The sequence below is a fragment of the Chinchilla lanigera genome, unplaced genomic scaffold (genome assembly GCF_000276665.1).
Source record: "Chinchilla lanigera isolate Chin_1 unplaced genomic scaffold, ChiLan1.0 scaffold00021, whole genome shotgun sequence".
NCBI classification, from domain to species: Eukaryota; Metazoa; Chordata; class Mammalia; order Rodentia; family Chinchillidae; genus Chinchilla; species Chinchilla lanigera.
In genome coordinates, this window is record NW_004955422.1 from 11,051,052 (window position 1) to 11,066,365 (window position 15,314).

At 42.2% G+C, this 15,314-nt stretch overlaps 1 protein-coding gene across 3 annotated transcripts in view; it reads left to right on the forward strand.

The window, feature by feature from the left end:
• The window catches only part of Slc1a2 (solute carrier family 1 (glial high affinity glutamate transporter), member 2), a 152,234-nt gene that overhangs the window by 121,065 nt on the left and 15,855 nt on the right, over positions 1-15,314 (forward strand). For all 3 annotated transcript variants that reach the window (XM_005384125.2, XM_005384124.2, XM_013514335.1), the window contains exon 9: positions 4,956-5,090. In XM_005384125.2, coding sequence (XP_005384182.1) covers positions 4,956-5,090 — 135 coding nt within the window. The remainder of the gene's footprint in view (positions 1-4,955; positions 5,091-15,314) is intronic.

The window sequence follows — 15,314 nt, forward strand, 5'->3', positions numbered from 1 at the left end:
CTCTTTGAAATCTTCATTTCAAGAGCATCATTCCCACTCCCAGTAGGAGCTTCAGTTAAGGCAGAAGACAGTTTCTGTCCTTCTTTAAAGTGAAACAAACAATGAGGCAGCTTTTGGAGTTCTTATATTCTCTCACAACTCCCAGTGTCTCAATTTCCTCATCAGCAAATAGGAGAAATATTCAGAATTGGTAGTTCATGAGCTGAAGCCAGCTCAGAACCTTACTCTGTCTGCCTTGAAATGTGTTATAAAAACAGAATTTTAGTGTCTCGTGAGATAATTGCTTTCCAGTTCACCATATTCTCCTCTGCTCCTTATTACTTACACATGGTCAGTGTCACCTGCCGCCACAGCTTGACTCTTTAAGACATGTGAGCATGTGACTTTTGGACTCTACAAGTAGTGTTTACTTTCCTCTCTTAGATTCTGTGATATCAGGAAATATGGGGGTAGGTGAGTCACATTCTGTATAAGAGATATAGTTGCAGAAGAAACAAAATTCCAAAAATTGGAACAACCAAGTCCCAAGAGATTCATTAGGAGGAAAGAACTAGGGAGACATTGAAATTCACTTATTTTTACCTCTGAAGTGGTGAACACTTTACAGGAAATGCTTTGAACATGCCCAGCAATCCTGAAGAAAAGGGTCAGTCACTGTCCCAATTTCACAGAATAATAAAGTGATACTTAGAGCGTTTATGTTATAAACTTAGGTCTCATGGCTAAAGGGTGCCAGAGGCATAGATCAAATTCCATAGCCAATGTCTTTCAGTTTACATCAACCGTTCCTTCTAACTTTGACTCAAAGGAAGATATTGAAATCATTGTTGGTTATTTTTTACTCTCCATTGGGCACTAAGATGAATGTCTTCTGAATTTAGATTAATACGCTAGCTTTCTCTCTTGTACATCAAACCCTGCACAATACTGTCAACCTGTACTTTAAAAATTCTGGTTATAATCAGGTGTCCAGATGGCTCACTGTTCATTTGACAATTCCTTCTCTGGTAAGGCTTTCATGGTTTAGGGTCCACTTTAAGAGACTTGTCCTAAGGGTGGAGGTCTACTCATACTTAATTTCTCTACATGCTGAAATTGTCGAAAAGTCCAAACTTAGGGATTAACCAGTACCAGTAGTAATACTAGAAGTTGCCACTAGTCATGTGATGTATGTGATCTACAGGCTGACAATGCAGTAGTACCACTGCTTGAGACCTTTGCTTGGTTATTCTAGCTCTGAGGCATTTAACAAGCTCAGAGATATTTTTTTTAACATCACCAGTTTTTCATATTTTCTTATAACCATTCCAAAAGATTTAATGAATATCCCATATGCATCTGAGTTTGGCAACTAAGTTTGGCAACATCTCAGTTTGGCAACTAAGCAAACAGAGAAAAGAAAAAGGCTCCATGTTTAATACAGAAAACACGAGTACGAATCACAAAGTTTCCTAGGGGCCGTAGCAAATCTAGTAAAGGAGGAAACTGAGGCTCAGAGAATAGGTCACACACAGCATCTCAAGGAATGCTTAAAATTGAGCTTTTGAAGTGCTGATGTATGCTTCCATAGATTGAGGATCTTCATTTGTGATCTTAAAGAAACAGCCCCGGAAAATAAGGATTGGGTTCTGTGTTTTAGAAATGGGGAAAATGAATCCCAGCTTGCTGGGATTTCCCAATAATTTGTCCAAGATCACATTGTTTGTAAATGGTAAAGACAGGATTTGAATCCAAACTCTGGGGTCTGTGCTTTTAACCATTATGCACACTGCTTCAACCATACTGTACTGTACTGTACTATACTATGCTATGCTATGTTGTACTGTACTATACTATACTGCACCACACAATTACTATACTATACTATACTATACTATACTATACTATACTTTACTGTGGAGTTGCATGTGTTAATTTGTTGAATCCTTACACTCACTTCTGATGTATGTACTACAGAGGTGACTCAGTTTCCTCATCTGTATGATGAGGACAGCAATCATCACACAGTCTAGGGTGATAGCATTGTCTGACACATAGTCACCTGTCAAAACAGGTAGCTATTAGAATTGTTACTATGAATGATGTGCAATAAAGTACAATAGCAGTGCTACCATATTGGCGAAAAGTGTGGTAGTGATGTAGTGAATACCATGAGATTATTTGTGATGGGAAACTTGCCTCAGGTCAGAGTGCTAAGCCTTTTAATCATGTCTTATCAGATGTCATGTGAGACTGCTAAACTCTATTATGGCTTTAAAACTCAAAGGTGAAAAGAGCTCCATAGCTAACCCCTTTACCAATCAACAGTAGTTTCTGATGCTTCTCTTCTTGGCCTTGATGAGAACCTGGCTGTCCGTGAAGTTCACACAATGAGTTGGGAATTTAGAAATAAGAGAATGGACTGTGTCATTGGGTGTGTGCTGGAATTATTTAATTTTATCTGCATAGGGTTTATTTTATATTAACAACAAGTTTTCACTGAGCAAAGGATAAAGGTAGTGATAGATATGTGAATCTCTGGCCACTGAGCCAACTCTCCTAAATGCAGACATCACAAAAGCTGCTTGGTGGTGGTGACTGGGGACATGAGATGTGTAGTTCTACTACCTGTAGTTTATTTGGAGAAAAATAGCGAAGTCCAGCGTCATGCTGTGCTACCAAGTGAATCCCCTATCTTACTTTTCCCTGCTTTCAGAAGAAGAGTAACTAAGAATTCTCAGCACATTTATTAATTCATAGAACTCTCAGGGTGGATGGATGGGAACCACGGAGAGCTAAATGACACTGGAGCCACAAGAGGAGTGTCCATGTCCCAGCCATGGTTTATGAAAGGTGTGTGGTTCAGAATTTCTCCACCCATCCCATCCATGGTTTTCTCATGATGAAAGCAGGCATTGCCAAATATATTGCCTTTCAATGTTACTGTGAAGATTTGCCTTGATGTCATGTATATGACACCTGGCACTGTTTCCAGGAACCAGCCCTAGAAAAATCAGAGGAATGGACAGCCAGCAAGGCAGGAAAGGACAAAGAGAATAGGCATATCACTACATAAGGAGCTGTTACAGGGCTTAGACTTCTACGGACCAGACTTTTCCCATGGCAGGAGGGAGGTATGATGATGGTGGTGATGATGATGATGATGATGATGATGATGATGAAGGAACCAACTATCAGGGAGAATTTTCTTGGTAGGTTTTGTCCCAAGTAACCACAAGCTCCCCAGATAAAATGGCCACAGTGCGAGGGGCTGAGGAAGAGTGACTCATAACAGAAGCAACCAATGTTGTAATAAAGCACTGGAGGTCAAGATTGCTGGAATTTAGGAAGTCCCCCTTTCCTGGCGTTCTGTCTGTCTTGGAGAATTGGCTGATAATTCCCACCTTCCAGCTATCGGGGTTTGAGAGAAGTTTTCATTGTGAAGTAGCCTCATCCTGACAAGATTTCCTAAGAGTAACGAATCACAGCACGAAGTTAGCCTTGATTCTCTGACCTAGAGCAAGCTTTCTATTGTGAGTAACCTCATGGTATTCACTATATCCTTGCCACATTTTTTTTCTGATACTGTAGGAATGCTGTTGTACTTTGTTGAACATGATTAATAGCAACAATCCTAACAGACGCCTCTAAGCATTTTTTTTTTTACTTATATGCTCCTGAAAGTTTTTGGTCACTCCCCAGAACTGTGATACCATTATCTCCTTTTTAAATCAAAGCACAAAGAGACTAATTTGCCTAAAGTCAGGTACTTAGTAAGTGGTACAGCTGGAATTGGAACATATGTTGTTCAAGAGAACATTCACTGAGAACCACTAGCCTCTGTTCCATGTCAGAGCTAAATCTGGGAAAGATGGCAATGTGGAAAAAACAGCTAAACTCATAGACTCTTGAGAGTTTACATTTCACATTTCCTCCAATATAAAATTAGGTAAATTCAAATTGTCCGCGATTATAAGGTCCCAACATGCCGTGGTCAGTCACATGGACGGCTTGAATTTAAAGCACACTGAGAAGCTGGCTCTAATTTTGGAACCTGAGTGTCTACCACAGATACTCTAGAATTTGATAATCACAAAGGAAGTACCTCCCTTCCTTTTCTCTTCTGTGCCCACAAAATCAAGTTGGGAATCCTTATTTTTGGAAGCATTTTTCCATTTAGAAATGACAGCCTTTCTAAATGGTGTCCTCATAAAAAAGGGAAAAAATTACTAACAGTCTTTGAGCCTCAGAGACCACCTAGTGTCTATACAGCGTGCTTGAACTCCAGATTAACCTTTTCCTGAGACAGACGTCAAAATGGTGCTGCATGTTCCCCTGACCCTGCTTGCAAAGAACATGATGAAGTGCTTCAGAAAGAAAGATTTCTTTTATTCCATTATCTTTGCTTGGCACCCTCTTTCTGCATAATGTATTTTCCAGCCCATAAAGATCCAGGCAAGTGAATTTACTGCCATTTAGAATCTGTTGATTTCTTGCCCTGATGTCCACTCAGTTGGGTCTGGAGATTTCCTATTCTGAGTGCTCATGTTAACATTGGCAGTGACTCCCTCAGACTCTGGCCACGTAGTCCCGAAGCTGGTGCTCAGACAAACGTAAGCAGAAATGAATGCAGTTGTGTTCTCATGGGAGGATTAAGGGTGATTTGTTTTCCTTCTTTATTTCCTTGCCTGCTTATAGAGTTTCAATTACATTATTTGAGTCCTGTGATGCATTACACTAACTGATATCAGGATGGTAATAAAGCTCCAATCCATAAATTTATAGACTTCAGCTCAGTAAAGTAGAATCCAAATAGACCCTAATTTCTGGGTCTCTGTCCTTTAGATTTCTCTATTCCTTGGGGTGAAGAGGAGGAGGAAATTTATGGCTGCAGGGAAACTGGAGCTTAACAATGCTGGGGATAGTTTTGCCAAGATTCTTTCTCTTCCCATGACCCAGCCTTCTCTTTCTCACAGCCTCACTGCCACGCTGGCGAGCGTGGGTGCCGCCAGTATCCCCAGTGCTGGGTTGGTCACCATGCTCCTAATTCTGACAGCCGTGGGCCTGCCGACAGAGGACATCAGCTTGCTGGTGGCTGTGGACTGGCTGCTGTAAGTGCCTGAGATGGGTTCTGCTGGGGATTGTGATGAATGCCTCCAGGGGGTAGACAAGTGGCAGAGCTGTAGCCAATCCCCATGGCAACTCCCTTGCTTCCTTCCTTCCTCCTTGCCTGTAACATTTCCTGAGTTACCTACTTGTGAGCCTAAGAAGAAAAGGATGGAATCTTCAAGAATTTCACAGTTTAGTGGACCAATTGATAGATTATAATACTAAGTAAAAATAATAGCCATGAGGGACCAACTCACGATGAATGCAAAGAAGCTCAAAAAGCTGTATTGAGTGAACAAATCCCAAGAGAAAGTAGTATGTAGTATATGATTCCATATATATGGAGTGCTAGGAAAAGACAGTGTAATCTATAGCAATAGGAAGAGATCACTGGTTGCCTGGGGTCTGGAAGTGCGTAAAGACTAACTGAGAAGGGGCCTGAGGAAACCTGAAGAGTGATAGAAATATTCCGTATACACACGCATCTATATGTATTCAAACTCACCAAACCATGCAGCCAAAATGTGCATATTTCTTTGTACATAAATTTCAAAGTAAAATTTTAAAATAACACACAAATACAAGCATAGTGATTGGATGGAAAGACAGAGTGGAAAGTACCAGAAAACAGTGAAAATGTTTTCTGACTTTGAGTGCTTACTGCCCCAGGTACTACACTGAGCACTTGACGAGGATCCTGAAAGTTGGGTGTTATTATGCCCATATTAAAGATGAGAAAATAATCTTAAAGAGGTGAGGTAGCTTGGAAGTGGACAGAGATTCGACCCTAAATCTTGATTTGGGAGCCTGTCATGTTCTTGTTCATGGCCCTATTCAAGCTTCAAAAGGCAATGATAGTTAAGCCAAGTCCAAACTGAATAGGAAGAAGTTACTCAGGAATACGTAGATGGAAAGGGAAGCAGGACATTCCAGTTGAGGCTGGCCTTTTCCAAAGCAGTGTGGAGACCTGTAGGTGATAAAAGGAGAGGCAAGATGGGCAGACTCAAAGGCCGTGCAGGAAAGCTTGAACTTGAGCACATACATGTAGCCCAGCCACGATTCCCAGGGAAGGACATTTTCCTACTGTAGAAAATTTGCTTCCCATTCACGAAAGTGGAAAAGTCTACCCAAAGTTTCCCAATAAGATGGTTGGAGTGGATCTTCTCTAAGGGCCTATCTGGTGCCTGCTGTTCTGTGGGATGTACATGAATGCCTCCTGTCTAGTCTGAAGTCAAATGAAAAAGTCTTTGAGTGGCATCATGAGCTTTAATGCTAGAGATGTAAAGACAAGTGCTGATGCAGAAGTCCAAGGCCAAAGTGCCCATGCTTATTTTTCAAACCATGTGACATACAGCTGGCAATTTTTCTGACATTTATTGGCATGGATTATGAGAGCCAGGAACCACATATTATGGATTTGAATTTGAGCCTCTTCCATGCCCTCTCCCTTCCAATGAGAGAAAAATACAAGAAGCTGATGAGAAGAAGCCCACCTGGGAAGACTAGAGGAAGCCTGGTCACTCCATAAAATGTGCCCTTATTGGCACAGAGAGTGGGGTGGAGGTTATAAATAAGAAGAGACCCCCTGGACACAATCTGGTCAACATAGGATGGCTGTGAAGCAGTCATGGATCTTCCTAGCTGGCTCCTTCACCATCAGGGAAATATCTGGCAGAATATTGAGTGGGAAGGTCAAGAACAAACTAAATAACCTCATGTTTGTCTACCAGTCTCAGGTAGGTTCCTCTCTGCTAACTTGGTTGTTCTCTGTGCCCCGTGTTGGCATCAAGAGGCAGCCTTTCTCATGGTATCTGTTCCGAAAAAGTAGCTGAGATTCAATGGTGGTGCATGGGTCAAAGGATGAGGAGAGAAAAGGACCAAAAGATGAAGGAGTAGGGTAAGATTTGAATGGGAGGAGGAAACAGGAAATGAAGACATTCTCAATGGTCTGGGGATGGAGTACAATGTAGGAGCTCAGTAAATGTGTGTTAACCTTCACCACACCATGCTGTGTGATCACCAGGGCCTTTCCACACAAGAAGAAAGACAGAGGAAGCTACTCGAATTCCACTTGCTTTCCTGTGACTTGCTTACTCACTCCCCCACCTCTGCCTCTTGAGCCTCCTTAACTGGGGTTGCAGATTACTTTGTTTTGTTATTGTTTTTTGTTGCTGTTTTTTGGTATCAGGAATCAAACTCAGGACCTCGTGCTTACCAGGCAGGCACTGTGCCACGGAGCTATATCCCCAGCCCTTCACCAGTGTTGTCATTAAGGATTTCTTGTCTGCTATGATTGTGTTTCCCCGTCTTTTCTTGGACTTGGTCCTGAGGCCTGAAATCCACTATTTGGTGTTTATCTTTTTAAAAAATCATCACTACAGAGGCTGTTGCCCCATTACAAGGTAAGGGCTCTTGAGTGGAAAAATATGGAGTGATATTATCAAGGATAAAGAGAAGGACCTGATAGTTGGTAGGCGCTACAACATCTTTGCATCTGTTTCTGTATCCTCCTCGAGGAGCTCCCTGTTTCACAGGTGGGAAACTGAGGCTGGAAAGAGTTAAGTGTCTTCCCTGAGTCACAGCATAGCTTGTGTGGTGTCTCCGTTGCCATCTCACCTCTGGGATGAAATATCCGACACACACAACTTACAAGAGGAGAGGTTCACTTTGGTTCACAGTTTCAGTCCATAGTCCCTTGGCTCTAAGGCAGAAACTGCATGGGGGAAGGGCATCATGGAGGAAAAGGTGCTCAAGCTATGGCGGCCGGGAAGGAGTAGGGGGGAAAGATCCTGTGACAAAAATACATCCTTTCAGGTCATGTCCCCAGTGACCCACTCCAACCAGGTCCTACCTCCCAACATCACATTAAACTACTGAATTCACCAATAGGTGAATCCGTTGATGCCTACACCACCACTCTGATCCAATCACCTTCCATACACATGAGAGTTTAGGGGAACATTTTAGCTCTAAACTATAACATATGGCCAGCTTGGGGCCCTTCGCTCCAACCTCTGCCACCTCCTAATTTATACCAAGCAGTTCATCTGTGGAGGGGAGAGAGCAGAGAGGTCCAAAATTGGAAAGGCTGGGGACAACAGACCTGCAGGGTCTCCCTCCCTGTGCTGTAGTTTGGATGTTTCAGGGCAATAGACTGATGGGGTCTCCCTGTGGTATTGTTTGGATATTTGCTCCCTTCAAAATGCATGTTGGGATTTAATTTTTATTATGGCAGTATTAAGAGGTGGGAGTTTTAAGAAGTGACTGGGTTGTGAGGACTGGTTTGGTGCTGTCATAAAAGGGGAGCTTGGCCCTCTTTATTCATGTACCTTCCTCCTCCATAAGCCAGTGCAGTGACATGGCCCTGACCAGATTCTGGAGTCTCAATCTTGGACTTCCCAGCTTCCAGAACTGTGAGAAAATAAATTCCTCTTCTTTATAAATTACCAAGTCTCAAGTACTTTGTTACAGTGGTGCAAATGGACAGACATCCCTGGATCTATGTCATAACCAAGGCCTTTCTGTTTGGCACCTTTTTTTCCCCTCCCAGGATGAAAACAAAGCAAATAGCTCAACTGAGGACAAATGCAGATGTAAGCAAGGCATCAGCTCCTCTTAGAATTCGGGTCCTCCAGCCTCACTAGGTCTCACATTGTGGACTCTGACATTCATTTGCTTTCAAGCCTGTTGCATGAGAATCACTTTATGAAACATTCCAGACCTTGCGTGCTTCCTACCTAAGTACTAACTAATGGGGTAGGAGGCTGGGTCCTCTGGAATGACCCTATGCAGATGTTCACACGCTCACACTTGCACAAGAAACCAGTGTGTTACAACATCAGGGCTGAAATGGGCCTTCTGGGGGGAGTTGGGTAACACAAGCAAGAAAATGATGATGCAAGTGGATTAACTGTATTGATAAAATCACAGAGCAGAAAACTACCGTGGGCTGGAAGTGGAAAGAGTAAAACAAGTGAAGTGGTCTTTTTCTGATCTCAGAAGTGGGAGGCTGTATGACCAAGGGGGAGAGAGAGAGACCTAGAGGCAGGAGAGCTGGCTCAGAGCTCTGCACTTCCTATCTAGAGGACTTTGAGCAATTTACTCATTCTCTGGGCCTCAGTTACACGGTGTGTACAATGGGAACTCTGACTTAAGTTTGAGTGCAGTAGTCTAAACCCAATGTCCTTGAGTGCCCTACTGGTGTTAAGACCTGACACAAAATTCTGCAGAAGATGGATATTTGCACACAAGTAAGTATAAGCATTCCTCTAAGAAGAAAAGGGAAAGAAAGGCTAAGGGATCCTGGGAAGATGGGCACTGGAGCCTGAGCAGGGTCAGATCTGCTTTGAATCAGTAATGATGCTGCATTCTTTCTCACCAGCAAGAGGAGTTCTGGAAACAAGAACTTGATGGGGAAGCACCATGGCTTTTGGGAACTCATTAGTGTATAAGTGGGGTGAGTGTTGGGTTGAGATAGGGGTAGAAGGGCAGGCTGACTGTTCCTTAGAAAAGACGTTTATAGAGGGGGAGAAAAGGAGGGGAGTTTTTTCCTCTCTAGGCAAAGTCGGTAAGCTTTTATAACTTCAGCAATTTTTTTTTCATTTTAAAACCAAGCAAAGCCTTCAGTGACATTTAATGTGTCACAGTGTTTTCCAACTGCTGGACACAGTTCAGCCTCATTACTGCCCACTAAACCCTGGATGCTTTTCAATGAGCAGATTGAGCTGCTCTGTAAATGTCATTGTGGAAACCAAGATTCCAGATCCCTGAAAACACCTGGGTCCCAGAGCACCTGGTAAGCAGGATACACTAAAATCAGAACCTGCTCCTGAGTCCCAGAAACCATTTGTGTTGGGAATGCTTGGCAGATACAAGCTGACACCTTTCTCTCCTTGAAGAAGGAGGAATGAAGTAAAAACTGGGAGCGGATATCAGGAAGAGATAATAAATAAGTGGGTCTGTTCACATTTAGAAAAGGAGAGCCAAAACAAAGTGAATCTAGGTGCACCTGTGGCCTACTGCTAACATAAGACTCTGTTGGTTGGATCGTTTCTGGGCTTGCATTTGGTAACTGGGTAGAGTTGAGATGGGGCTTAGAAGGGAGAATTTCCGGAGATCCCATCCTGCAGGAGAGACTCTGAAGCTCGTCCCAATAGCATCCATCTATGAAGAGAGTACAGCTTTGGTCCTGAAAAGTGAGTGTCCACCAAAGTCTCCTGGAGATTCAAGAGGTCTGGCTGGGGCCCAAGAATTGACGTATCTAAGAAGTTGCCAGGTGATGCTCATGATGTAGTCCATGATCTCACTGCAGGTTCAGAGTAAAGGAAATTCTTGGTAATCAGGAGTTACAGACTATGAGTTTTGAGCAACTATTGACAGTTCATGAATTATTCAGTGAAAATACATTCAAAGGATGCAGGATGCTAATAGCTAATGCTTAGTGAGTATCCTTTAAGTGTTAGACATCGTTCCATGTGCTTTGTGTGGATTTGCTTAAACTTTGCAGCTAATAGTATTATACCTGTTTTATAGTTGAGGAAACTAAGGCCCATGGAAGAAACTCATCCCAATTTAGTAGATATTAAATGGTTAAACCCAACTCAAGCCAATGCAGTTGTAGGCTAAGGGTTGGGGTAGGGCTACAGCTCTGCGTAACAAACTCAGGAGAGGGAGAAAATGAAAAAGGCTCCTTTGCTTATCATTGACTCTTGAGGACTGTTGCTCTGATCTCGTTGTTAATGTCAGCACAGGAATTTCAATTTTAATGTTAGGCATCTCTTTAGTTTAAAATAAAATCTTTTAGTGCTCCCCGCCTCGGGTGATTCCCCCACAACCTTGGTTTTCACCTTTCCTACATTGCCTGTCTTTGTTCTCCATTTCTTTGGGTCTTTCTCCAGCTTTTTGGACACTCCTTTCATTTTCATCGGCAAAGCAGTTGGGCTCTGTGTCTCCTATGTACTTCTAGATCAAGCTCTGCATCCCAACTTAGCACCACCAGAATATCCAACCGGATGTTTTGCTAAAAACAAAATCAGTTCTCTGTCAAGGATTCATCTGCTTTCAACTCAAACTAACAATCCATCCTGTTCTGCCTCCCCTCATAGCTGTTGCTATAGCCTTTCCAGTGTATTTGGTACTATAAGTAATCTAGAGGTCATTTAAGGAACATTGGAAGATAAATGTAGGTTATATGCAAATACTGGGCCATTTTGCCTAAGAGACTTGAGCATCCATGGATTTTGGTGTTCCTGAAGGTGTTCTGAAACCTATGCTCCAAAGAAACCAATGACTATACATGGTCTCAGCCTTCAAAGAGCCTCTGGTCTAATACTGAAGTACAAAAAAAAAAAAAAAAAAAATCCCAATAGATGTGGTTAAGAATTTCCAAAAGAATGTGCTTGGTGTTTCAAGAGGAGTCTGCATGAGATTTTGCGGGGGAATTAAAGAGGAAGTGATTCCAGTTGATTTTTACTTAAACTAATAATAGCAGTGTGATAAGCAACTAAGGGTTTGGCACATATACTTCGCACCATGTAAGCCTTTGATATGCAAAGGGTTGGTATGAACCTCTTAGATGACAGGTATTCAGTGCATGCCAGTGATTATCTTCCTCATGTGCTTGGAGGTGGATGACTTGGCCTGTTTTACAAATATGAAATCTGAGTGTAGAAAGTTAAGTAACTTGCTCTGCTGCAGCTAGGATTGCAATACAGGCTGGAATCCAAAGATCACACTCCTAATCCATGTGACTCCTTTGCTTCCTTAACCACATGTGGCTCTTGACCTCTGAGGCTCAGAATTGTGCCAGCCTTCCCCAGACCTGGAACCTTAGGCGACCCTTCTGCCGCACTGTGTACCTTACGACAGCCCCACAGCACTTTGCTTTCAGAGAGCAGACACTATAGGTTGTTTCTACTAGATTGAATCAGATGAAACTCCCACTATTTGGCCTTTTAGACTTACAGCAGTGGCAATTTCATATGGTTTAACCCAATTCAAAGGACCAAATGAATTGTGAGTGGCCCGGCTCTGTTTTCTGTGAGAATCAGTACTTTCAGGCCAGCCCACATTTTCCTGCCAGAGGATTTAGACAAAGAGAGAGAGAATAGACCAAGCACCTTGACAATTGCTTTTCTTCCAGCAAACTGGACCCAGTGACTCAATTCAAGTTGAAATAACTGTCAAGCCCCATCTCATTTTCATTTCTTGGCAGTCCCAAAAGAATAGCTGGGTTGTCTGTAGTGAGTCTATTAAATGCAAAATTCTGCTGTCATCTCCGTCATGTCTTACAGTTCTGACACACATAACATTCAGACCCAGAGAACATCAGCAACTCCAATTGTTCTCTCTCTTTTTCCCTCCTCCCCTCCTCACCTTCCCCTCCCTCTTTTTCCTTCTTTCCTCCTTCCCCCCTCCCTCCCTCTCCATCCATCCTTCCCTCCTAAAAACTCCCAAGGTTAACATGAAAGATGCAGTTTCCAGAGAGGTCTCAGATGATTTGAGGGAAAATGAAAGTATTTGTCTGTAGAGGAAACTTTCCACAAGTGAACCGCAAGTTCCTATATCCTGGTTTGGGTCAGAGTTGACAGACATTCCCCTGGGGATACTCTGCATTGCAATATTTTCAGGAAGATAGACAGTAGCCATGATTGAGCTCCTGGCTGAGCATCCTGGGAATTTTCCCAGTATGCTTTGTGGCAGAGGAACCTGGCGTGAAAGAGATCTGATATTATAGTTTAATCCAAATTGGCATCATGTTATTCAACAGATCTTCTTTAATCCCTGACTTCTCATTTTGAGTTTATCTTCATAAACTTTTGCTCCCTTTGTAGTGATAGAGGAGAGTTCCTCTCTGAAAGATATGGCCATCATCTCCACTTTGAATCTCATCCTCTTAAATCTCTTTTGAGACGTAGGTCCATAAATTACTCCTTCTTCTCAATGCCTTTAGTTCCTCCTTCTCTACTAGCTCTTTGTCCTTAGGATTTAGACATCTTCAAATATTCTACCTTTTAAAATAAATGCAAACCAAAAAATCCATCTTCTACCTCATTCCATCAACCGTTCCCTCTCTTCATCTGCTCTGTCACTCTTCTCTAATAAGGTGATTATAGATAATGTCACCACTCCTTTACTTCACAATTTTTAACTTGGTGAGCTGGCTTTAACTTAGTGAGCTATCTCTGTATATAAGCTACCATTGGCAGGTGAATGGTGGCCTATTTGTTGTTAAAACCAAAAGACTGTTGTTTCCCCTGACTTTTAGGCAGTATTTGGAACTGTCCACCACAAACTTTTTAAAATATACTTCTTTTTTACTTAGGAAATGCCAGGCTCTCTTAGTTCTTCTTCACCTCTGCAGGCCTTTGCTTCTCTGTTGGTTGTCCTCAGTGCTGTAGCCTAGACTGTCTGCTTTTCTCATTCTACATGCATTCCTGGGGTGAACCAAACCCCTGTGTGGCATCCATGACCACCTCTATGTGATGATTCCTAATTTACCATCTTCATCTCTGATGTATCTTTGCCCATCAGTCAATATTCCTCCTCACCAATGGGACATCTCCCCTTGACTTGGTCACTTGCCTCACATGTAACACATTTAAACCAAAATCTGAAACTTTTCCACCTGTTATGGTTTGTGTCTGCCTGTCCCCCCAAATCCTCATGCAGTCATAGGGTGGGCTTCTAGATTTATAATTGATTCATGGTCCAGTATTGGAATTATGGATGTGAGTGCTACATCTGCCCTGGGACAGATAGTTTGCATACAATATAAGGGAGGGAAAGAGGTGGCTTGGCTGCTTGCCTCCTCCCCTTGTGCTCTTGTTGCTTTTGTTATCTTCTACTGCCTTGAACTGTTGCCCTCTGCCATGTGCCGCTCTGCCTTGGAGCCAACCGAGTATGGACTGAAACATCCACAGACTGCGAGCTGAATAAACCTTTCCTTCCTTAATTCTGGGTATCAGGTATTTTGTCTCAGCAATGAAAGAAAAGTAACCAAGACACCACCCCAACGAGCTGTGCCCCCTACATAAGGTAGCACTATGTACTGGTTGCCCCAACCAGAAATCTGTGAAGGACCCTTGACTATTTTCTTTTGTATTCCCTTTAACTAATTCTACTTAAAGTTCTATAATTCCATCTCCAAAGACTCCACCTGCTGATGCCATCACCTTGGGAATTAGATTTCAATGTGTGGCTGTACTGGGAAAAAGAAATATCCAGACCACAACAATAAGTCATCAAAGTCACACTGTTCATCAATGATTGAGCTAGAGTCCAAATCAGGGGTGTCTGGCTCTGAAGTGCTTTGTGTCATATGGTAGATAGTGGACATTGGAACCACACTGACTGTACTCAGATTTAGCAATATGAATTTACTAGGATGTGGGGCTTTGGAAAGCCACTTAATCTCCTCAGGCCTCAATTTTATCTGTGTATTAAATGTGAATAACAGTACCTCTTCTAGAGTCAAGGTAGGTATTCAGCTAAAAGCTATGCACTGTCGTCCTACAAATAGTAAACATGATACAAATATTAGCTATAACCATCAGCATCACCATCACCACCATTACTTTTAGGGCTTCTATTTGCTAGCAGAGGGAGACTCCACTGGGCCATGGGATGAGTGGGTATTCAGCATTGCTTTGAAAATTTTAGATTCTTTGGAATCTAACCATTGGCTAAGGATATTTGATAAACTCTAACAGGTACTAAAAGCACAGGTTGAGTATCTGTCATTGGAATTGCTTGGGACCAGAAATATTTCAGATTTTACCTTCTTTTCAGATTTTGGAATATTTACTTTATACATAATGAGATATTCTGGGGATAGAACCCAAGTTGAAACATGAAATTCATTTATGTTTCATGTACATCTTATTCACACAGCCTAGTTTTAAATAGCATGTTGAGTGTACCTGCATTTTGTCTTCAACCTGTCATAAGAGGTCAGATGTGGAATTGGCCACCTGCGATGTCATATTGGCACATAAACTTTTGGATTTGGAGGTGTTTCAGACTTTTCAGTTAGGGATGTTCAACCTGTAGAGTCAAACAGCTCCAGAACAAACCACAGCTATATGATACACTTGATCTTAGTCAAAAGGCTGAGAAGCAATAACATAACTACATAATTGACATTTGTTACACATGTGACAGACATTATTTAACACATCTGGTTAGTCAGGAGTGCTGTCATAAGAATTGCCCAATAAGTAGGGTTA